Here is a 25,775-nt window from a genome sequence, read left to right on the forward strand (position 1 = left end):
CCTATTAGCCTCAAATCCCTCATGGAAGCAAGGCAGCGGAAAGGTTAGACACAGTGCTGAGAATAGCATGAGAAGAACTGATAAGACTCCATTGGAAGGAAGAAGAGAAGGAATAGGCAGAAGAAGGCAAAGGGGACAAAAATGGAGGAACCACAAGTCTGATTATGACTTCTTCCAGGTATAGGGAAACTCAAAAACCCTAAATCTAAGCTGGAAATTCTCTCTCTCTCTTTTTTTTTTTTTTTTTTTGAGACAGTCTCACTCTGTAGCCCAAGCTGGAGTGCAGTGGCATGATCTTGGCTCACTGCAACCTCTGCCTCCAGGCTCAAGTGATTCTCATCCCTCAGCCTCCCGAGTAGCTGGGACTACATGCCACCACGCCTGGCTAATTTTTTGTATTTTAGTAGAGATGAGGTTGCCTGGGTGGTCTTGAGCTCCTGAGCTCAGGTGATCCACCCGCTTCAGCCTCCCAAAGTGCTGGGATTACAGGTGTGAGCCACTGTGCCCGCCCTGAAAATTGTCTCTTTATCCTTGTTTGGGTATCATATCAACTGAGTGTTAGAGATTGCCTCAAAATAGTCAATTCTAAAATAAATATAATACCTGACATCACTGGAGCAAGCTTTAAGCACCACACTAATCATGGTGCTGATTGTTTGTAGAGAACAACAGCAGCAACAAAAAAACCAGAAGCTTCCCTGTTTTCTTTAAATCTTGCAGATATGCCTCATCTGTACTTGGTGCTATAGCATCCTCAAAGCTCCTATTTTTTACAAGCTGCTCTTTTATTCTCTGCACACTGTTTAATGATGTCCCACCTCCACTGGGATACACAAGCAGAGCTTTTAGAACAGAGGGTCTGTAGCCTTCTTTTAAGACATATGAAAGAGCCGTTTTAACAAAATAGCTGGCTTTTCCTTCAACTTGTTTCTGGTTTACCAACTGCATACTTGCAGTAGAAATCTACTTCTGCCTTCTGTCTACTGCCAAAGCAACTTGAAAAGGCCTTTATGTATAACTGAAAAAAAGTACTGTAATTTGATAGTCATCTTTTTTCCTGCCCTAATTATTATTTTAACAGGCTTCTTCTTATTTTAATAGTTTTTTTAATAAGGAAATCTTACTTACAAATTTTAATTAGCTTACTGAATATTCACTGCTTTGGAATAAGTAGTTTAATGAGTAAAGAGACCTCAGACTACTAACTAGCCTAGAGTCTCTAAAGTAGCTTAGTGGGAAAATGATGCAGCCTAGTGATATAAGCCAAGGTCTGTGCCTCACAAACCAGTATTCCGCAGCCTGGGCCCTGGGGATGAATGAATCACACTGCCTCTTGCAGGAAAAAAAGTAAGACTTCAGTTTCTTCCCTTTTATTAAGAATATCTGTGTAAAAATCCCCAAGTCCCCTACTCACTAAGGCTTGTGACCCTTGTCAAATCACTTAACTTCTCTGAACTTCAGTTTCTTCATCTGTATGGGTTAGATTGTGATGTTATTTACATTAGACTATTATAAAAGCTGGTCTTATTTGCCACTTTAAGAGTTCTAAAATATGTTGGTTGAATGAATAAATACCACTTCTGGTTCTCATTTTTATTTTTAAATCAATCCTTTCTTTACAGTACATTTCAACTACAGTTAGAATAAGTTAACATCTTTCATTCTAAAAACACCTAGCAGAGAAAATACAGCCAGTTACTCAAATTCAGAATTGGAATTAGGAGAACAATGAAGTTTTTTATGGCTTAGTAACTTGAATAATCAATGTAAATTAGCTCTATTCCAAAAAGTAAAAGTATATTAATATCTGCTCTACTAATTAAGAGTATGTGACAATTTAAGTATGATTCTCAGTGCATATGACATGTGAAATAGTTTCTTCTTTTGTCAATTTTCAGGGTGTTAGGTAAAAGGGAAACTCCAGCTTACTTAATCAAAGCAAGTCAAGAAATCAGAAATTTCAAATTCTGGTTTAGCAAATCTCTTTCTCACACATCCTACATCCAACCTATCAGGAAACCCTGTACCTTCACAATTTATCCAGAACCCAGTCACATCTCATCATTTCTATCACAAATACTCACTTGAGTGAACACTCAAGTGTACCCCAACTGATATCTCTACTTTCCCTTGCCTCCCAGGGTCTAATGTCAGTACAGCTGCCATGGTGATCCTATAACACTTAAGTCAGATCCATGTCACTCCTCAGTTTCCCATCTCACAGTGAAAGCCCAAGTCATCACCATGGCCTAGAAAGCCCAGGAACCATTTATTTGGTCCCCAGAATCTTTAACTTCATCTCCTACTACTTGCTCCCTTGCTCAGGGCACTTCTACCTCAGGGCCTCCATACTTGCTGCTCCCTCTGCTAGAATGTTCCTCACTGATTATCCACATGACTTGTCCTTCATCTCTTTCAATCTAACCAAAAGATACTTCCTCAGGAGGGGCTTTCTTTATCACTCTATTAAAAATCGCATCCTCTAACCCCTTCCCCTCCTTCATTTGTCAAGAGCAACTATCACTTTGTAACTGACTATCTTGTTTACTTATCTGTATACTCCCACAAAAACGTAAGTTCCATGAGGGCAGGCTTGTTTTTGTTATGTAAGTAAACTTTTTAGTCAAATAAAATAAAAATATACAAAAAAGGGCCACACATCATAGGTATAGAGTTCAATGAATTTTCATAAACTGAACATACCCATGGAACTACCACTTAGATCAAGAAATATTTCTTCCTCCTTCCAATCACCATTCCCCCAAAGATAACTATTAATCTGATTTCTAACCCCCAAGGTTAATTTTGCTTGTTTTTCTATTTTTTATAAATGAAATCAAGTTTGTTTTTCCATTTTTATAAATGAAATCAAGCACTTCTTTACTTAGCATTATGTAGTTACATATAGTTATAGTTCATTCATTCTCATTGTTAAATAACATTCCAAATATACATAAATATACCACACTGGTTTACCTATTTTCCTATTGATGGACGTTTGCGTTGTTTCTAGTTTTGGCTATTATGAATACTCTTACTAAGGATATTCCTATACATACCTTTTGGTGAGTATGTGTACACATTTCTATCAGGTAGGACATGAGTCTGTCTGGTTAAGTTCACTGATATCTCTTTCATCCCTAGCACAGTATTTGGCACATAATCAGCATTATTCAATAAATATTTGTTAAATGAATGGAAACAGTCTTTTTAAATTCTGTTATTTAGATTTAATAGCTGACATGAGACTTCCTTGCCTTATATATGCAGGTTTGTAATGCATAATAATTAAATTAATCTCTGTAAACCTGCCACTAAAATTAAGAAAGACTATTAGTAACACTGAAACTCCTTGATTGCTCCTTCTTGATCCCATCTCATTGGATTCTTTTTTTTTTTTTTTTGAGACGGAGTTTTGCTCTTGTTGCCCAGGCTGGAGTGCAATGGCACGATCTTGGCTCACCCCACAACTTCCACCTCCTGGATTCAAGTGATTCTCCTGCCTCAGCCTCCCGAATAGGTGGGATTACATGCATGCACCACCACACCCGGCTACTTTTTGTATTTTTAGTAGAGACGGGGTTTCTCCATGTTGGTCAGGCTGGTCTCAAACTCCCGGCCTCCCAAAGTGCTGGGATTACAGGCGTGAGCTACCATATCCAGACCTTTTTTAATTTTATCATTGCCTTTCTTTCCTTTATGTTTAACCATATATATGTCTCCCCTGATAATATGCTGTTTAGCTTGCTTGGTTTTAAACGTCCTAAAAATGTTATGTTACATGTATTCTCCAATTTGCATTTTTCACTCAACATGAATTGATACATGTAGATCATTCTTTTTCCATTGCTGAATAGTGCTCCATTGTGGGATTATAACACATCGTATTTATCCATTTCTTCAGCCCGTGGACAAATGGTTTGTTTCAAATTTTTTGCCATTTCAAACAATTTTACTATGTTCTTACCAGTGTTTCCTGAAATACAGACAAGAGGTATTCTAGAAATTGTGGGTTGAATGGTATATGCATGTTCAAATTTATAAAATAATGTCCGAAGTTTTCCAAAGTGGCTATATCAATTTACATCCCTACCACCAATATTATAAGGGCTGCTACTGCTACACATTCTTGGTAGCAGAATGTGCCAATCTAGGAAATGTAAGTTATTCGACTGCAATTTTTAAATCATATTTTCCTGATTCCTAATAAGAATGAGGATCTTTTCATACAATTGACCATTTCTATTTTTTCTTCCATGAAATCCTCGTTTGACTATCTTGCCTATTTTTGAAATAGGTTCAGCCAGGCGTGGTGGCTCACGCCTGTAATCCCAGCACTTTGGGAGGCCGGGGCAGGCGGATCACGAGGTCAGGAGATTGAAACCACCCTGGCTAACATGGTGAAACCCCATCTCTATTAAAAATACAAAAAATTAGCTGGGTGTGGTGGCGGGTGCCTGTAGTCCCAGCTACTCAGGAATCTGAGGCAGGAGAATGGTGCGAACCTGGGAGGTGGAGCTTGCAGTGAGCCGAGATCGCCCCAATGCACTCCAGCCTGGGCGACAGAGCGAGACTCCGTCTTTAAAAAAAAAAGAGAGAGAGAAATAGGTTCTTTGTCTTTTCTTATTAATTTATAGGAGGTCCTTATATATTTTGGATTTTAATCATCTGTTGCTTATACACTTGTAAATATCTTCTTGCAGTGTGTGGACTGTTTCTACGGTTTAGAAAATATTTTATTTGAAAATAATTTCAAATGTGAAAAAAGCTGCAACAATAAAAATAGCATAAAGAATAGTTGTATATGCCCTTCCCCTATTATTAACATTTTTCCCCATTTGTTTTATCTTTGTGGGCACTCATGCTCTCTTTGTGTGTGTATGTGTGTTTATATACACACATATACATGCAAACACACATTTTTTTTTTCTGAACATTTGAGGCTAAGTTATATACATCATGGTCCTTTACCCCTAAGTCAGTCAGTGTGTATTTCCTAAGTCTAGAGAGATTCTCTCACATAACCATAGTACAATTATCAATTACAATTTATTTCAGTAAATTTAACCCAACAATATCTTTTATGGTATGGTTTTCCCTACAGTACAGAATCCAATCTAGGGTGAAGTATTGCAATTACTTGTCATATCTCTTTAGCTTCTTTTAATCTAGAACATTTCCCTGGCCTTTCTTGGACGTTTTTAAAGAATAATGCTCCCTCCCCGCTTTTGTCTTCAATAGAAACATTCCTCATTTGGGATTTGTCTGGTGTTGTCTTGTGATTAGATTCAGGTTATATTCTTGGATGAAATACTACACCCAATGTCCGTCTGCTCCTCCTTGGTGATGTTGATTCTGATCACTTGGTCAAGTTTTTGTTCCATTTCTCCACTCTACTATTACTTTTTTTTAAATCTCTTGCAACTTTAAATGGTCTATGGAGAGACACTTTAAGACCATGTTCTTCATCTAAATTTTCCTCTAGATTTAATATCTATTGATAATTATATCTGATCCAATCTTAACTGAATATAGTTGTATCATGTTGATGTTTTCAGTCTTTATCAAGTACTTTGATAAACAAAAGTTCTACCATTGAATCTATCAATCTTTACTTTTGTTCCTTACACATTTTATGTCCTGTTTAAGGAATTCTAGCCTGCCCACACAGCACTAAAGATATTGCCTTACATTTCTTCTGAAGTTTCCCTATTATTATTATAGGCAGTTGCAGTAAATAATAAATCAGTTTCACATATTCTAAATCTAGTAAAAGTAGTGTTATTCTAGTTGCCTGTTTTCAGGGGGCTTCAATATTTTTAAAGTTAGTTTTCTCTATGAACAATTTCTGGATTCTAAATTTAATTGTATTTCAGTATGATTTACATTTTAAACAATATTTTTTCTCTTTTGAAAGTAGTTAGCCAGGTGCAGTGGTTCATGCCTGTAATCCCAGCATTTTGGGAGGCTGAGGCTGGAGGATCACTTGAGGCCAGGAGTTCGAGACCAGCTTGGACAACAGGGCGAAACCCTGTCTGAAAAAAAAATTAAAAAATTAGCTGGGTGTGGTGGCATGCCTGTAGTCCTAGCTACTCAGGAGGCTGAGGCAGGAGGATTGCTTGAGCCCAGGAGTTCAAAGTTACAGTGAGCTGTGATAACATACCCCTGCACTCCAGCCTGTGTGACAAAGGGAGACCCTGTCTTAAAAAAAGAAAAAGAAAAAGCAGTTGACCTGTCAGGCGTGGAACAGAATTCTTTGCTTTCACTTCTTAAAAACTTAAACAAAAGGCTATTAATTTATAAGCATAATTTATTTCTGAAATTCTGTGTTTGAAAGGCTGACCTGGAAGAAACAAGGTCAGAAAGTTTGCTTTTTAGGCAGAGTAACAGAGCTATATCTGTATTATTTCTACCTCTACCTTTTTCTCAGCATTGCTTAAAAAAAAAAAATTCAAAACATAATAAAGCTATTTTTCCATAGAAAACAAGTGAAATAAATTTAATAATTAACTGTTTTTAAAAAAACACACTGGTTAGTGGGTTCCTAGCCTATTTTAGAAGTTAAAACTCCCTAGTTCAGAACAGCCAGAAACCTTTTTATCACTTATTCCACAAGTGTGTGTTGAGCACACTCTACACGACACACAAAGTGAGAAGTACTACAGCTAATGAAAACTCCAGATTCTATTGTTTTTGAAATAGATGATATTAATCTGTGTTATTCTCTAATGGTGCATATATTATAGAAGTGTTTTTTGAAAAAAGAGTGGAAGCAAGAAAATGCCTTAAATTCACCTACAAACATTCAAATTCTAAGTCAGAGAGTGGTTGTGGGAACAGGAAAACCAGACGTGGCATCATCATCTGGTGTTTGGCATGAACCTAATCCTTTAGGTTCCGTGAACTAATGTTCAGGGAAAAGGCACTCACCATAAAATCCTACTTGAAACGATTCTTCTTTTAATTTTGTCTTCTCCGACTAACCCGGCATATCATATTATTCCTCCATATTTCATATGGAAGTGAGTAACCCAGTTAGTAATGTTTTATATAATACATGTCTATGTAAGTTGGTAATCCAAATCAATTATATTCCATTTATAACTGCGTAAAAAGAAATCAAGATATACCATTTCATAAGAGAAATGACAATAAACCTTGAATGAAACCTTAGTTATGAATCGAAGTTTGCTCTTCAGTTTCTACAGAAAATAATGGCAAAAGAGGAGCTGGAAATCATCTTACAGCCAGGCCCTATTCCCTTAAATAACAATGACTTCATACACTGATATGAGACCCTCACTGGAACTTGAAAGGGATCTTTAGTATCTTGAACTTTATCTACAGCACGAGTATTTATTTAGAAACTACTTTTAAAAACGGTTTCATGTGACCCCTAGTGAACACTGAAATTTTTGATAAGAGTCAGCTTTTCCTTAAGTTTCACTACAAAAACTGGTTGGTAAACTACTGCTTTTGCATGCTATAAAGAAATGCTCTTCAAATGTCAATCTATTAACAATAATATGAACATTTAAATAAAATTGTATTTTAGAGGTAATGCTAATACGATATATTTATGTTCTAAAGAGGTACATTGTCCCGGGCAAAAGAGCGAGACTCCGTCTCAAAAAAAAAAAAAAAAAAAAAAAAGAGGTACACTTGTTTGTTAATTTATTTATTTCCAATCCTCAGTCCAAATACCAGTCTATTTGACTAAAACTAAATGTATTTTTGTTAGAAGATGACAACTAACTTCAGGGTCAGAAACTATTACAAATAAACATTTTTTTTAAAACCCCAAAATCAGAAACCCTGAAAGCATGAATTTAATTCTTGTGTTTAATGGATAATAAGGAAGCAAAGAAATCCTTGGGACTCAAAACATTGTAGTATGTTACCAAGAAAGGGCCTGGTGAATTCCTCAAAGCTTCCACCAAAGAGTATATTAAATTTCCTTTTGGCAACAAATAAATTGGTTTCTTGCTGGTAGAAGCTTAGGTCAGTCATCTAAATCAGGGAAACCAGGAATACATGCCATTTACTGGAGAGTCACTTAAGTGTAAACTGCATCTCTCCCCATGGCATGTTTATGTCCTCTCTAGAGAAGATTTACACTGGGGAATGGGGGTGGTGGTGGTCTTGATTCCTCGCCACTTAGGGTTTTTAAAAATTATCTAAGGTTTAAAATCTTGTCTAAAACTGTGGAAATATCTACATTTTCCTTATATCTTTTTTGATGATAGAACATTTGGATATGAAATTTGATTATAATGCCCTGAGGAAGGAATGCGGTTCCTGTATCCACAGGGAACAAGGCAGACCCATGGGTCCTTTCTCACCTGTGACACTGTGATGCTGCATTTCTTGGCCAGCTCCTCTTTGGCTTCTTCACTGGGGTAGGGGTTGCTGAGGTGTGAGTAAAAATATTCATTCAAGATTTCTGTGGCCTGTTTACTGAAGTTACGCCTTTTCCGTCTATGACAAGAGTGAAAAAAAAATAATTGCAGTTACAATCAGCATTAACCTAAGAGGGATGGGTTAATTAGGATGATACCAAAAAAGTAGATTTCTCTTTTTAAACATCCTTAAGGTCTAATTTATTTCTGTGATATTATAAGTTATGTTCTAGACATCCTCCAAAGCATTATCCAACTCATTTTAAGATGTAGGATCACTGAGAAAAATACCAGACTATGAAGCACAATTAATTGTGCTTCATTCTTTGAAGACCTAATATTTTAGATATTCAATGAAGATCCAGTGAGAACAAAGAAGATCTATCAGAGAGCTTACAGGGAAAAGGACTGGGCAGAGGAAGAGTTCTGAAACAGAAATATCTTGTCTAAAGGGTTAGAGCAGGTTGGGGCACCATAAAAGACAGGGAATGTGTGAGATGAGTCTGGAAGGATGGGCAGGGGGCAGATTATAGAAGCTCAGTGGAGCTATAAGAATTTTTGGATTTTATGCTGAGTGCAATAGGAAACTATTAAAGGTTTTAAGTTTCATGTTTTTAAAAGATCATTCTGACTGCTGAGAATAGGTGGAGGAGGGCATGAAAGGAACTGCAAAGCCCATTTTAGGAGATGATTGCACTGGTCAAAATGAAGATGATAGTAACTTGGCACAAGGTGAGAGCAATGAAAATAAGATTCAAGATCTACTTGAAAGGCAAAAGCAATAGGACCTGATGATGTATTGAATGGAAGGAGTGAGTGAGGGAGATAGAGAAGAAAGTTTAGGAAAAAAAAATACATCGGGAAGGATTTCTAGGTTTTTCTGCTTAAGCAACTTCCTGGACTGAGGTATGATTTCCTTCACTAGGCAAAGAGGAGAAAACAAAATTTTTTCTTTTGTTTTTGTTGAGAAGGGGGTAACAGACTTTCAAAAGATCAAGCATTTATTAACAACATATTTCAAGTAGCAAAAATGTCATTTATATTTGGGTTTTGTTATTAAGATTTTAAAGAATTACAGCCTGAAAATTATCATTTGTCAGAATTCACTTTCAATTAAGTACTCCAGTAATTAGAATATACCTTCCCCAGATAATTTTCTCAATACTTTCTTCCAAATATTCTTAATTCTTCTCAATTGTGATATCCCACAGTCAGAAAACAAAGAGTCAGCAGGCTGTTGTATAGGCATGCACTCTGTGAGATTCTTCTAGTCAAAATGGTGTCACTCGTACGGCAGGTTGAGTGTGTGATCTACATTTCAACATTAGGGAGAGTCAAGGGAGCAAGAAATCCAGGTATGATCAAAACAACTCAGGTTCTAGTCCTGAAATGTCTTAATTTCAATAATTTTTAAGAGGGTTAAACTATTGTTTTCTAGAGGATGAAGATGAGATTCAAGATCTATTTGGGGATTAAAATCAACAGGATTTGATGATGAACTGGATGGGAAGGTGGTAAGGGAAGACAGGGAAGGAATGGAATGAAGACAAATACACCAAAAAGAAGAACAGTTAGCATGTTTGCAGGAGTCATGTGTTGCTTGAAAAGAAAGACCAGGTCCCGAGGTGAGAGCACATTGAAGAGGTACACTCTGATGAGCAGGCGCATGGGTAAGGACTAGACTAGATACTGAAAATGTCAAATTTATGGGCATTATCTGGCCCATAGACATTATTGATTGAGACCACACAGTAATTACCTGCTCATAAAAATCTAAGTTTCTGACTTCTTATGAAAAATTGGAATACCAACTGTACTGGGCCCACGTTCTCAGAAGGCAGCTCTAGGCTAAAGCTGAGTGATAGCTGCCCCCTTAGATATGCACCTGCCTGCTCTAACCCTCCTCGTCCCTCCCTGTATCCCTGATCCAGCCACTCCACTCAATTCCACTATATGTAAGCATGTGAGTCTGTGACTCCTAGTATAAAACACGGAGCCCAGGAGCAAGGCCCAGGGTAGATGGGAATAGATGACACAAGTGCATTTCTTTGGGAAAGAGGGACGTGTGAAAGGAGGATCAAAAAGAAATATATCTAGAAAAGCAAAGAGAAGTTTGGCTCACATCACTTTTGCCCAGGAGTGGTTTTTAACAAACATCAAAACACCTCAGAGAACGAACAGAATAGCTCACTGGACATTCTGGCTGTGTCCAAACTACAGCACTTCTACTGGAAGAGGAGACGGACCTACACAAATTTATTCTTAAATGTTTTGCACTGGTGCATGCTTCGTCTTATCCAATTATGAAGCAAACATGAGCATGGGAAGTCAGAGTGAGCAAGGGAATCATATATCTGACTGAGCATGTTTGCCTAGAGCAGAGCCCCTTGCCTTCTCAGTGCAGAGGGCTTACTGGGAGGCACTACAAGAATAGATGGAACCAAAGCTGAGTATCTGCATTCACTTGAAGGCACAGGAGAGAACTTGGTCTTGTACGTTATTTATTTTTTAGAAAACATCCTGTAGAAAATGCCCATTAAGCATTTCCCCTCAGTTTCACTCCCCCAGAGTTCACCACACTCTAAATGGCTATGCCTCAGGCCAGTGTGCAGTGGCACATCAGTCCAGGCCTGTGTTCCATCAGCATCACAACATTACTAACAGCAATCTCTACGGGAGAAGAGACTCTGCTCCAAGCTCTGCCACTCTCTCATTCTGGCCCTGCTCATTTTAGGCTGTTAATATACTTTCTCTTCATGGAAGAAAAATAAATCATTTAGGTGTATACATTATGAATGCAGTTATTTAAAAAATAAGCATGCAAGTTGACAAGAATGGGAAAGTATCAGCAGAAATAAGGATAGCAATTATGTTAGAAAATATTTCTTTCTATCAGACATGTTTTACTATCTTTGTTACATAATGCTTTTTATTAAAATGCTCAAATTTGACAAATAATTTTAAAATGTTTTTTGTCTTCTGATGCTACCTCTCTAACCCTGATTTGAGCTGTTACAAAGTATTAAGTGGAATTACTCATTCATCTGGCCAGCCAATAAAGTATTTTTGGTAACCTCTAACATGTAAGTCATTTGCTAGAATTGTGGGGAATGCAAATGTGTAAGTCTTGGCTGTTGCTTTCAGAGACACTGTGGCTTACTAAGGGAGAGAAGAAATGTTCATGAAAAACTACAAGAAAAGGGAGCCTACATGAAGTTCGGTCTGAATAGTTGTGTAAACATAGTATAAGTGTTCAAGGGAAGGAAGGGCAAGTCCAGTGGGGTGATTAAGGTGGATTTTCTGAAAAGCGAGCATTTAGACCAGACCCGGAACGATGAACAAGATCTCACTAGATCCAACAAGTACAAGCACTGATTCCATTCCGGGCTCCATTCCAGATACCCTCACAGATGATGACTCATTACTGGTAACCAGCTTAGAGAGACAGTCTGTTGTGGCAGCCAGGGAAGTAAGTGGTGAGACTTAGGAAAAGAAGGAATTCTAAGCAGTAGAAACATAATTCCACGAAGCATTTCATTTTTGGAAGAAACATAGGAAAGAACAATTTAGTGATATATAAATAAGAATACTGAAAATGTTCAAACTCTGATCTAATAATTCCATTTCTAAAAATGGATCCTTAGGAAATAATCCTAAAGACCAAAAAGGTTCGCCGGGCGCGGTGGCTCACGCTTGTAATCCCAGCACTTTGGGAGGCCGAGGCGGGCGGATCACGAGGTCAGGAGATCGAGACCACGGTGAAACCCCGTCTCTACTAAAAATACAAAAAATTAGCCGGGCATGGTGGCGGGCGCCTGTTGTCCCAGCTACTCGGAGAGGCTGAGGCAGGAGAATGGCGTGAACCCGGGAGGCAGAGTTTGCAGTGAGCCGAGATTGTGACTGCACTCCAGCCTGGGCGACACAGTGAGACTCTGTCTCCAAAAAAAGAAAAAAAAAAAGACCAAAAAGGTTCAATCAATGAAGATTTTCATTAAAATATTAGTTTCAATAAAAATCTATCTAAAATAGTACCTTCTCCATTTTCTCTCCCCTTGACTTGCTTTATTTTTCTGCATACCACTTATCACCCTATTACATTTCATTACATTATTAAATAGAGTGTTATGGTATATTTGTTCACCTGTTTACTGTCTGTTTCCTCAAGTAGAATATAAGCACAATTGGGGCAAGTATATTAACCTGTCTTGTTTACCAATATATCCTCAGTACCAATAAATATTTGTGGAAGGAAGGAATAAATTATATGAAAATTAATAGTTGGCTGGGCATGGTGGCTCCTGCCTATAATCCCAGCACTTTGGGAGGCAGGATAGCTTGAGTTCAGGAGTTCAAGACCAGGCTGGGCAACATGGTGAAACACCATCTCTACAAAAAATAGAAAAATTATCCGAGCATGGTGGCAAATGCCTCCCAGCTACTCAGGAGGCAGAAGCAGGAAGATCACTTGAGCCTGGGAGGTTGAGGCTGCAGTAAGCCATGATAGCATCATTTACTGCACTCCAGCCTGGGTGACAAAATGAGACCTCTCAAAAAAAAAAAGAAAAAGAAAAATTAATGGAGACAAATTAAATGCTCAAAAATAAGGGAATGCTAAGGACATTATTTATTTTATATCCATTTGGTAACTTCAATCGTTAAAATGCTATTTATAATTAGAGCTTATACTACATGAAAATGTTTATGTATTCATGGTAAATTTTTTAAAAAGCAGACCAAACTATGCATATTGACCCATCACAGAAATATTTCTTTTAAAAAGCCCCCAAACAAACAAAAAGAGAGAGAATATTGTAAAACATTTATAGTGATTTTTTTCTTTAGGTAATAAAAATGAGGTTAACTTTTATCCTTCATCCTTTTATTCCATATATTTTCCAAAGTTTCCATAGTGAGCTTGGCATTTTTTAAATAGAAAAAAGAATAATAAAATCTTCACAACAACAAAGAAGTAATGCAGACAGGGACAGGCCTTAAATGTCAGGTTAAAGAGTGTATATGTGAAGTATGCATATATCCAGCATTGGAAAGCTACCGTGGTTTTTAAGCAAAGCAATCAGGGTATCACAGTGATGTTATAGAAACAGACAAGGGATATGGAGGATGGGCTGGAGGGCAGTAGGACTGGAGACAGGGAGACTAGCAGGTACTGTGCTAGTCCACGTACAAAAGGATGGGCAGGAACTGAGACGAAAAGAAAGAGCTAAAATGAAAAACACTGAAAATGCTCCACACACTTTGTTTTCCAGTTGAGAAGCTATCTTAGTTATTTCCTTTAATATTGTGAGATTTGGATGATAATTATCACCTCTGTCAGATTCCATGGGAGAAGAAAGAAAAACAAAATAGAAACTCCTTTCTAAAGCTGCAGATTGATCATAAGCTTTAGCAATGCCCCGAGAGGCATCCCTACAGAGGCAGCATACACTAGGACATTGACAATTCTTCTGTTCTGTCACTCAGTAGGTCACCATAGACAATTTATTACCATATACAATATATTACCTAACTCCTGTGAAACTTGGGGAAAGCTTCAGATAAAGGGAAATTTTCATCCTTATAGGAAAAATGATAGGCTTTCTTTCTTGATTTGGAAATACAGACTCTGGAGTTTTGTGGTAACTGCTATTAACTGAAATGCCACTTCCTTCTTAGGAGTATCAATATCTCCAAGTATTTTCCCATACTGTGCACAAGCAGTGTAACACTAAGAAATTCTTAGAAAATAACCCTTGTTAAAATAGTTATATGCAGAAAACTATCCTTAAAATACCTTTTAGCATCAGAATGGAAAGGCTACATATTCCTAAAGTCATTAGCAGAGATGCTAATCCTATTCATTTCCTGAGTCACTAAACTGGCAGCTAACCCACATTACCATTCCCAGACAAGAAAGCTTGACAGCACAGGAACCATGAGTTGAACTACCTGTCCATTGTACAAAAGACTCATATGGCCAAAAGAATCTAAGACCAACTGGTCAGTTTTACAGAAAATAATATACAAGGAGTGAAAGACGGGGGAAAGCCATGCAATAGATTTATGGCTTCACATACCTGGCATCAAGGAACCTTGATCTTAAAATCATAACTGCTTCACAAGTGCTTTGTTTGAGCTGCATCTGGATGGAACTAAATTTTCGATGGATGATGCCCACCATTCTTTCAATCTCTTTTGGAGAAATGGGACGTGTTCTACTCTGTTCTCGGAGAAGGTTCATCACATGTGTAGTAAATTCATTACATGCCTGTAATGGGAAAAAAAAAAATCACTCCTTTGGAAACGGATATTTTATACTATCACATGAAGACATTCACTCATCTGAATTTACACCTCATTTGCAATAGCATTATACAGTGTGTAGGGTAAAATGAAAACTAAGACACTTGTAAAATGGTAGTGATAGTAGTTAAAGCAGCAAGAATTCTGAAACTGTGCATGGTCAGACGTGCAAGGGAGACAGCATTCAACTACTCTTCCCAGCCACCCCTGTCCAGTTCCAAAATAATGTTTTCCCATTCAAGGATGCTCCCTACCAATTCCCATATACAAGTAAAAATATAAGTTAATTGTTAATACTAAGTACCACCTATTTTCTCTGGAGTTTTACATTTAATCAACAAATGCTTACTGAACAACTACAAAGTTCAAACTCTTGCCAGTGCTGTAAGGAACACAGAAACGAGTAAGATGCAGGCCTGGCCTTTGGTGAGAAAAAATATATAAAAAACTAATTCAGTGCAAAGACTAACAGGAAGATATTAAGTTCCAAGGACAGAATATTTTCATCTGTAGGCTTCATGGATTGAGCTTTAAAGAATAGGTAGCATCTTTGAAAGGTGGATAAAGATGGAAGTCAGGAGGAATTCCAGGTATTAGAAATAACAGTATGTTGCAAGTTCACAGAATGGCAAATAGGAATACAGATAATACGTAAAGAAGCAAAAGGATTCAGGTTTGAATTAGCACATAAAGGGCCTTGCATGCCAAGCATTCCAATGACCTGTTATAATTTAGCTGTAGTGCAGGCCTTTGGTGGATATAAGCCATCTCTGTAAAGCAGCTCAGCTCTTCAAGGGATGTCCAACAGAAAATAAGGATCAGATTTGGGTCTCAAGCTTTTTAGTTAACAATCCTCAAGCCGGGCGCAGTGGCTCACACCTGTAATCCCAGCATGTTGGGAGGCCGAGGCGGGCTGATCATGAGGTCAGGAGATCGAGACCATCCTGGCTAACACGGTGAAACCCCATCTCTACTAAAAATACAAAAATTAGCCCACCATGGTGGCGGGCGCCTGTAGTCCCAGCTACTCAGGAGGCTGAGGCAGGAGAATGGCATGAACCCAGGAGATGGAGCTTGCAGTGAGCCGAGATCGCACCACTGCACTCCAGCCTGGGCGACAGAGCGAGATTCCAAGATTCTGTCTCAAAAAAAAAACAAAAACAAACACAAAAAAAACAAAAACAATCCTCAGACATTCTCTCTTTCAGTACATACACACAAATACACACATACACACACACGCATTTGTTTCCCCTAATATTCAGAGTCTCACTCTGTCACCCAGGCTGGAGTGCAGTGGGATGATCATAGTTCATTGCAGCCTCAAGCCCCTGGGCTCAAGCAATCCTCCCATCTCAGCATCCCAAGTAGCTGTGACGACAGGCATGTGCCACCATACCCAGCTAATTTTTTATGTATTTATTATTTATTTATTCATTTTTTTTTTGTAGAGACAGAGTCTCGCTCTGTCGCCCAGGATGGAGTGCTGGAGTGCAGTGGTGTGATCTCAGCTCACTGCAGCCTCCGCCTCCCGAGTTTAAGCAATTCTCCTGCCTCAGCCTCCCGAGTAGCTGGGACTACAGGTACACACCGCCACGCCTGGCTAATTTCTTTTGTATTTTAGTAGAGATAGGGTTTCACCATGTTGCCCAGGCTGATCTCAAACTCCTGAGTTCAGACAATCCACCCGCCTCAGCCTCCCAAAGTGCTAGGATTACAAGCGTGAGCCACGGCGCCCGGCCCCCAGCTAATTTTTAAATCTTTTTTAGAGTCAGGGTCTTGCTATGTTGCCCAGACTTGTCTCAAACTCTTGGCCTAAAGAGATCCTCCCACCTAGCCTCCTGAGCTGCTAGGATTACAGGTGTGTGCCACTGCATCCAACTTCATCTACATTCTCTTTGATTTATAAATCTGTATAACTGGGCCTACACTGAAATCCAGTACTACCCTGGTAAATAAAGCATCTGTTTATACTCCTGAAGAAAAAGAGTCTCTTCTGGCATTTTTCTTAAAAATACAGGATGGGAAATTCTGCATCTTACTGCACGGGTGTCCCTGATAGGGTGAGCAGACAGAACAATCACTGATCAATGCAAGACGCGTTTGGAAGTTGTAATAATGTCCACTTCCCTACAGATATCCCAAACATTGCTCACATGTAGCACATGATGATTTTTCTAATGGCTCATTAGAGGACTAACCTTTCCTGTACACTACGTATTCCACTTACTCTAAACTTTTACAGAGCTTTCCATAAATATTTCTAAGGTAAGGTAAAATGAGTCTTATCATGTAAAGTTTTCTCAAAAATATGTTTTAAGCCATAGGAAATATTAAATTCCTTGCGAGTGGTGACACTATATTATACTTACGGGATTCTTCAGAGTGTAGAATTATGCGATATACATATCTAATAAACACCTACAGATTGGTGGGCTTTTTAATACTACAATTCAAGAGTGAGAGTTATGTTGGTTAATAGCCATAAACTCATTATCCCTGAATCATAAGAGAAGAATTCTTAATCTGCAGTCAATGGATAGGTTTAGAAGGTCAATGACCTCCTGAAATCCTACACAAGTTGTGTGCATATTAATAATTCTGATGAGAGAATCTGTGAAGTTTTGTTTTCAGATTCTCAGTCTATAATTTTAAAAGGTTAATAATCATTGTCCTAGGATATGACATAGTAAAACATTAAGCAATGTTGTAGACTAAAACCAGAAGTTGAAGGCAGAAACTAAGATTTGAAGAAATAAATTTAAGATCTTCCCCACTATATTATCAATTTATTTTATTATTTTTTTGAGACGGAGTTTAGCTCTTATTACCCAGGCTGTGGTGCAATGGCACGATCTTGGCTCACTGCAATCTCCGCCTCCCAAGTTCAAGTGATTCTCCTGCCTCAGCCTCCCAAGTAGCTGGGATTACAGGCGTGTGCCACCATGCCCAGGTAATTTTTTTTTGTATTTTTAGTAGAGATGGGGTTTCACCATGTTGGTCAGGCTGGTCTCGAACTCCTGACCTCAAGTGATCTACCTGCCTCAGCCTCCCAAAGTGCTGGGATTACAGGCATGAGCCTGTAATAAATAGCACCTGGCCTATTATTTTGAGACAGTTTCATTCTGCTGCCCAGGCTGGAGTGCAGTGGCACGATCTTGGTTCACTGCAACCTCCGCCTTCTGAGTTTGAGTGATTCCCGTGCCTCAGCCCTCCGAGCAGCTGGGATTACAGGTGTATGCCACCGCGCCCAGCTAATTTTTATATTTTTAGTAGAGACAAGGTTTTACCACTTTGGCCAGGTTGGTCTCGAACTCCTGACCTCAAGTGATCCGCCCACCTCGGCCTCCCAAAGTGCTGGGATTACAGGCGTTGAGCCACCATACCTGGCCTATATTATCAATTTAAATGATTTTATGCCAAATTAAAAACAAGTGGTTACCCTACCAATAAATATATGTATATATCTTTTTCTTGAACTTTCCCTAAGGAGATTTTATATAATTTCCAAGTTATGTAATGTGACCAACTCTACCCTTCAGTTTTCTCATCAGTAAAACAAAGATAATTGAACTAGAACTATTCCCAAACTGGGATTAACAAATTCTATAGTTCTACAGCTAGTTCCATAGAATGCTAACTAATGGTCCAACAATATGACATGTTTGGGAATTGCTGGGTTAACCAAAATCTTAAAAATTTTTTTGGGTAAGACTCTTTAGTATTCCTATCCCAATATTTGTAATAACTCTTCAAGGAGAAATAGCATATCCAACTTTTTCCCAAATAAATTGGGCCACAAAATTTCTCCCTAGAGTAATACTGTCCAATAGAAATATATTGTGAGCCACATATTAAATTTTTAAACTTTCAGTAGCCATATTAAAAAATAAAATACAAAGAATTAGGTGAAATTAATCAACAATATATTTCATTTAACCCAATATATAAAAAATATCCTGGCCTGGGCAACATGGTGAAACTCCATCTCTACCAAAAATATAAAAAATTAGTTGGACATGGTGGCACGCCTGTGGTCCCAGCTACTTGGGAGGCTGAGGTAGGAGGATCACTCGAGCCCAGGAGGCAGAGGCTGCAGTGAGCTGAGACTGCGCCACTGCATCCAGCCTGGCTGACAGAGTGAGAGAAAGAAAAGAAAGAAACAAACAAACAAAGAAAAAAACTGTTAATGAGGTATTTCATTCTTTTTCGGTACTCTCTGAAATCTAGTGTGTATTTTACATTGACAGCACATCTTAATTCAGACTAGTCAGACGTCAAGTGCTCATTAGCTACATGTGGCTAGTGATTGCCATATTCGACAGCACAGCTCTACGGCATCTTGTGGACCAATGTGCTAGGAAAAACTCTTTGGGAAACGCTATGCTAGGTAATCTTTGATACATTTTAAAAATTTTCACCACCATACATTCACACAAACACAATAAAAGCCCATTTGCCTTAGGAATGTCCTTGATGAAGCAATATCAATTATTCATCTTATTACATATCAACCTTTGAGTATGTCTTTAATATTGCGTGTGTCAAATGGGAAGCACACAAAAAAGCACTTGTATTGCACATTGAAGGAGGACTGTCTTGAGAAAGAGCACTTTTATGGTTAAGTAATGAGCAGAAGTCACTTTTTTCATGGAACATCATTTTTACTTGAAAACAAATATGATAAATTATGATTACATGGAGTTGGGTATTTGGCAGATGTTCTCTCAAAAATGAAACAAGTAAGCCTTCTATGTCAAGGAAAACAGCTGACAGAATTATGCCAATTAAAAAATTTGAGTTTTCAAGTGAAAATTAGAATTTTGAAAAACTTGCATCCACCATTGTAAGCTTAACAGTTTCCCAGTAGACTTTCTGATGAGTTCAGAGTTGATATTCATAAATATGATATTTTGATATTATATAATGAAATGTGTCAAAATTTGGAAGATATGCATAATTCAGTAAACCTGTACTTTCCAAATGATCAGTGTATGACATTACAAAAGCACGCATCGGTACAACAGCCATTCAGAGTGAAAACCAGACCAGTGATCTTAAATAAACAGAGTACAAAAAGTTAACTGACATGGTTTCAGGCTTCTCATTGCAACATACCTTTACAAAACTATAACTTGTCAAGGTTTGGTGTAATATCAAAAAAGAGTATTCACAATGATCTGAAAAGGCTATTAACGTCTTCTCTTTTGCAATGACATATCTGTGTGAGGTCAAATGCTCTTCATATACTTCAACCATATGACAACAGTTGACTGTAGAAGCAGATACGAGACTCAAGCTGACTTCTATCAAGCCCATAGTGAGTTTGCAAAAATGAAAAAGCAAGGCCATTCTTCTCACTAAATTTTAAGGTTTTTTGTTTTTTAAAAAAGTTTAGGTTAACATATAATAGCTTGTTGTTATTTTTAAATTAATTAGGGCTGGCCATGGTGGCTCATGCCTATAATTCTAGCACTTTGTGGGGGCGAAGTGGGAGTACTGCTTGAGCCCAGGAGTTCAAGACCAGCCTGGGCAACACAGCAAGATCTCATCTCTATAAAACAAATTTAAAAATTAGCCGGGCATGGTAGCACACACCTGTGGTCCCAGCTACTAGGGGGGCTGGGGCAGGAGGTTCACTTGAACCCAGAAGATCAAGGCTGAAGTCAGCTATGATCATACCACTGCACTCTAGCCTGAGCGACACAGTGAGAATTTGTCTCTAAAATAAAATAAAATAGGCTGGGTGCAGTGGTTCATGCCTGCAATCCCAGCCCTTCAAGAAGCCGAGGCAGGAGGATTGTTTGAGCCCAGGAGTACAAGACCAGCCTGGGCAACAGTGAGACCCCATCTCTACAGGAAATTATTAAAAATTAGCTGGGCACAGTGATGCACACCTGTGGTCCCAGCTACTCAGGAGGCTGAGGTAGGAGAATCACTTGAGCCCAGGAGGTCAAGGCTGCAGTGAGCCATGTTCGCCCCACTGTACTCCAGCCTGGGTGACACAGCAAGACCCTGTCTGAAAAAATAAATAAAATAATTAGTAAATACTTTAAATTTGTCTAGTTTTAATTTCTATTATAATATTGAAAGACATAAGCCACCAACCCAAAAGCTTTTACAGAAGTCTCCAATAATTGTTAAGAGTCCAAGTCCTAAGACTGAAAAGCTTGAGAACTGCTGTACCAGAGTATGGAAGCGTTTCTAATGTGCACACATAACATTGCTAATTCCGACAAACCTAGCTCACTCATTATGGTAACGTACATCTATGACAGGGCATAGACCTTAATAAATAATTCAAGACTCCTATGTGAATGACACCTGAGATATTAGCTTTCTTAGTTTTTGTCTAGCTGGGTTTTAACCTCTCCAGAATGAGTGTTTGTCTATGGATTCTAAAGAGCAGCCAAAGACTTATATGAGAAAAAAGGGTTAAAAGCAAAAAAGTTTCTGCATCTAAAAACTCATAATTTGCTAAAACATTTGCTGAATGTCTCACGACTTATTAAGTGAAGCCATCTATGAATGCAAATGCTGATGAGCAATTTGGCAATAGCCCAACATTCACAGAATTCACATAGCTTTTCTTTAAACCAGTAGTTCATACATGATTAATTAGAACATCTCATTTATGTAGTGTGCACTTTAGCTCATTACTCTAAGTAAAATCCGTTAAGTATTTACATTTAGATAATTAAAATCTGGGTACACCCTTAAGAAAGATGCATACACTTTAGGCAAAGTGATTTTTTTCCTTTATACCGCTGAAAGTAAATTACAGCCTCATTTCAGCATCATCTGTACCAGGTTCAGAGCAGAGCACAGTACTGCCTCATCACCTAGCTCCTTAAAAGGCATACATTTTTTAAACATATAAACACAGTAAGAATGATCAAATGATTGCAGTTGTTTGGAAAGGCCACCCAACCACATATTAACATTGATGCTATTTATAATATAGAATGCTCACTTCAAACATTTATCATATCTTACATCGTGTCTGTAAGATATATTAAAATAGACATTTGGAGAAATTTTTCCTTGCCTTATGTTTTCCAAGTGAAACTGTCAATTACAAGCTTTCTGGTTAATGTCCGTAATATAAATACAGATATACTGTGGTTAATTGCAATATTTGGGAAATAAAAGTATGCCTTGAATTTTCTGATTAGAAGTACTGGCAGAAGCCTTTTTCTTTTAATCCAGCTGTTGAAAACTACCTAGGATGCATTTTTGTTTATGTGTTTAAAACACACACTGCAATAACAGTTAACATAAGGCATGGAAGATTTCATCTGTTAAAAGCATTTTCAATCAATTTTTATTATGAGTCTTTGTCTTTCCCATTTTTTCCTTTCTCCTTAAAAATCCAAACCAAGTAATAATTGAGGATTTAAAATATTTGGATTCTCAATAACTTTTTAATGATATTTTCGGCTAGCAAAACTGTCTCCTCAATATCTGTACATATTTGGTTTACACAGAAAATTAAAGTTTTCAGTGTTTTCTTTATTTTGTGGTAGGGCTTTTTCATTGTGGATTCAACATTCAACCTCGTTTTTGCCTTTAAGTTTATACTGTGGAAGTAAAACTGCAAAGTAGACAGTGGGCAAGCATTGATTTTGGGGAAAGTTTTATAATGATCAGTGATCAGATCTAAAAACTGAATTGGTCTTTTGTAACCATCAAGAAAAGCTAACTATAAACAGATTATAATATTCTAAAGCCCACTTTTGACAAGAAAGAATAAATATCTTTTAAAAAGTAGATGCCCCTCAAATTCGTACTGCAACTATTTTCCAAATGTCTCGCCAGCCTCACAAGTTAACTCTAGTCGAATACAGTAGATTTTGTATTTACTGAATGCTTATTAAATCAACAAATTTTTCTTGTTTTGGGATAAAAGTCCTCATTTAAAGATTCTAAGCCAACTAGAATGAGACCAATATGCCTAAGGAACAGCCACAAAGATGAAATAGCTGTTGTACCTCAACACTTCTTACCTAATTACATGGTTTAGGGACCTATCTCATGAGGGTTTTGTAAGGATTATATTATATAATGTATGTTAAGTTCTTTGCACAGAGTCTGGAGCATAATTAATACTCAGTAAATGACAGTTATTATTGATGACAATGAAAATGGTAATTTTATGAAATTCATACTATTTTTATATCATTACTCTGCAAGCAAGTCCACACTTTATCTAATATAGTTCTGCCTTCTCATTGCCTGAATAAGTACAAAAACTGCTTCCAAAGAAGTCGAAAAAAAAAAGAGTATTCAAATGTATTAAATAAAACAATTAATTGTATTAATCAAGCTTGTGGTCATAAATACAATTGGTACATAGAGCCAATAAACTAGTAACTCAAAGGAAAAAAAGGGAACAAACCAAACCCTCCTTCCAGGCAAGGAAAAGGCCAAGCATGAAAGCCAACAGGAAGTAAAACTCTACCCTTGGAACAATGAATGACAAATCCTTGCTTTGGAACATGAAATCAGGTAGTATCCTTTTGTCTGTCCTGCTTAACCATTAAGAAGAAATAGCAAAATGGAATTAAGAGTTTACAGGCTGCACAATCCCTAATGTGAAAACATCAGCATTTTTTAATCTGATAAAAATAAAATCCTTTACAAGCAAAAGCTGTTTTGCCAGCAAACCTAAGCACATAATGTAGAGACCTCAGAAAGCACAAGGATATGCTTTCACAGTGGTTTAAATTTTCACCCATTCTCCATTCCCCCTGCAATCTGTAAGTCCTCTGGTAGCCAAATGCTACCTGATTGGTCCTGAGCACATTCAGTGTATTCCTTGGTTCCACTGCTTTGCCTGATTTGGGGTGAGTTCAAATGATGTCTGTGAACTCAGAAAGCAGGTTCCCAGATGCTTGGGAAGGGTTGGGACCCTTACAACACTTTTGCCTTTAACAAAAAATGTATTTCAATATAATTATAGTAGATAGCTTTCAATATGTCATCTCTATTATAGCAGCTGTAAATTATGAGTGAATTGCCTGTGTACAAGCATTTCTTCTGGTACAAGCAAAGTGGGAGAGCTGCCTAGAGCATGATATATCTTTTCCTTTTTAACTGAGAACAAATGTTGAAGTCAAATTTCATTTGCAAAAACCAATGTGTCCATTTCCTTTTGGTAGGGTGGTGGAGGAACCAAGAAACACCAGCTCAATAGAAGGCCTTTACTTCTTAAAAACAAGGCTTCCCAGGAACCTTGGCTTAAATTCTAGGAACCCACCTATTCTAACAGTGGTCCTTTAACCATAAGAAAGTATTTGCAAGGTACAGTAAAGGCATTTTTCAAAAGTTGTAGCTAATCAACAATAAGACAGAGAAGCAACTAGGTTTGTCTCTTACCTAAAAAGCGAGGCAATGTACCCAAGATGACGTACTATAAGACAGTTTGCCAGAAGTTTTGGAAAATTATCATATTCCTGCTGGGTGTCAGAATCAACAAGAAGAAAATAAAATAGTTTTGTTTCCTTTTGGGTGGCAGTAATATTCAAGAACCTTACCCTAACATATATCCCATGCCTAATATTTCAAAAGTGTTTATAAGTGAATTTTTAGATGGTTATCATCAAGAATCATTAAATCTGAGCCTATGTAATAGAGACATATGATAAAAGAACAATTTTCTGGAGGGAAAAAAGACAGGATTTTAAAGACAATACCATCTCTAAAACATACACATAAAACTGAGCCACTGCACTCCAGCCTGGGCAACAGAGCAAGACTCCGTCTCAAAAAAAAAAAAAAAAAAAAAAAAAACAAAAAACTGAGCCTTGCAGCTTGGATTTAATTTTGCTCAAACTGTAGCTCTAGTCTGTCTGCTTAGCTTTGTAAATGTGGCTGTGCTTATAAGGTACTTTAATTTACTGCAGTGGTGATGTTTGTTAATTTTATGGCAATCTAAATCTAAACAGGCTTCAGATACATTTTCATTACAGCTTCATTGTGAAACACAGTAGAGTGAATAACTCTAAGATTCTAATGTAGTTTATTTCTAAAAGACTCAACACAATTTTCTGTTGAAGCCTTTGCCTTAACATATATGTTCTTCCTATTTACTATTAAGCTTTCTGTCACTCAGAGTACCCATGTTCACTTTTAGGAGGAAAAATATAATTTCTGGAAAATGATTAAAATGGTTGTTTTTGGCCAGGCACAGTGGCTCACACCTGTAATCCCAGCACTTTGGGAGGCCGAGGCAGGTGGATCATGAGGTCAGGAGTTCAAGTCCAGCCTGGCCAAGATGGTGAAACCCTGTCTCTACTAAAAATACAAAAAAAAAAAAGAAAAAAAATTAGACAGGCGTGGTGGCAGACGCCTGTAATCCCAGCTACTCAGGAGGCTGAGGCAGGAGAATTGCTCGAACCTGGGAGGCGGAGGTTGCAGTGAGCCGAGATCGCACCACTGCACTCCGGCCTGGGCGACAGAGTGAGATTCTGTCTTAAAAAAAAAAAAAGTTAAAAAGTTGTTTTTCCATCTGCTGTATTCCCATTTCAAATGCAATCCAACATGGGAAAATCAGAGAAAACCAGAATGTACCTGAACTATTTTCCAGTTCTACATGGGTAGCAGCACAATTCAATGAAAAAGGAAGACATATTTTCAGAAACTGATTTCAACGTCTGATTCTGACACTAACTAGATGTGCGACATTGGACAAATCACTTACCCTCTCTGAGTCTCATTTTCTCCTCTATAAAATGGAAATTACAATACTATCTATTTCAGAAATCCTATCCCTTCTTAGCTCTGCTTAGCCCTTCTTGTAACACCAAAGCATGTCTCTGAAAGGACCATCCAGATAAATGCCCTTGTACCCTAAAGAATTGAAAGGAAAAGTTGACTGTTTTGGGTCAAAATGTACCGATCCTAATAACTTTGGAGAACTACAGTCACGAGAGCTATAAAAGCCAGCCCCAAAGACAACTTACAAGAATTAAATGCTGCTACATCACTTCTAAAACAATTCCAAACCTACAGGAGAAAATATGTAAATTAAAATTCTGCTGAATCTACCAACTAGTCTTCATACCCCATCTATTC

General features: G+C 37.7%; 1 protein-coding gene across 5 annotated transcripts in view; it reads right to left on the reverse strand.

Annotated features, from left to right (window-relative positions):
- Positions 1-25,775, reverse strand: part of PBX3 (PBX homeobox 3) — a 227,080-nt gene that overhangs the window by 24,360 nt on the left and 176,945 nt on the right. For all 5 annotated transcript variants that reach the window (XM_055271066.2, XM_055271068.2, XM_055271067.2 and 2 more), the window contains exons 4-5: positions 14,474-14,664; positions 8,343-8,478 (exon numbers count right to left, since the gene is read on the reverse strand). In XM_055271066.2, the coding sequence (XP_055127041.1) occupies positions 8,343-8,478; positions 14,474-14,664 (327 nt within the window). The remainder of the gene's footprint in view (positions 1-8,342; positions 8,479-14,473; positions 14,665-25,775) is intronic.

Source organism: Symphalangus syndactylus, chromosome 3 (assembly GCF_028878055.3).
Source record: "Symphalangus syndactylus isolate Jambi chromosome 3, NHGRI_mSymSyn1-v2.1_pri, whole genome shotgun sequence".
NCBI classification, from domain to species: Eukaryota; Metazoa; Chordata; class Mammalia; order Primates; family Hylobatidae; genus Symphalangus; species Symphalangus syndactylus.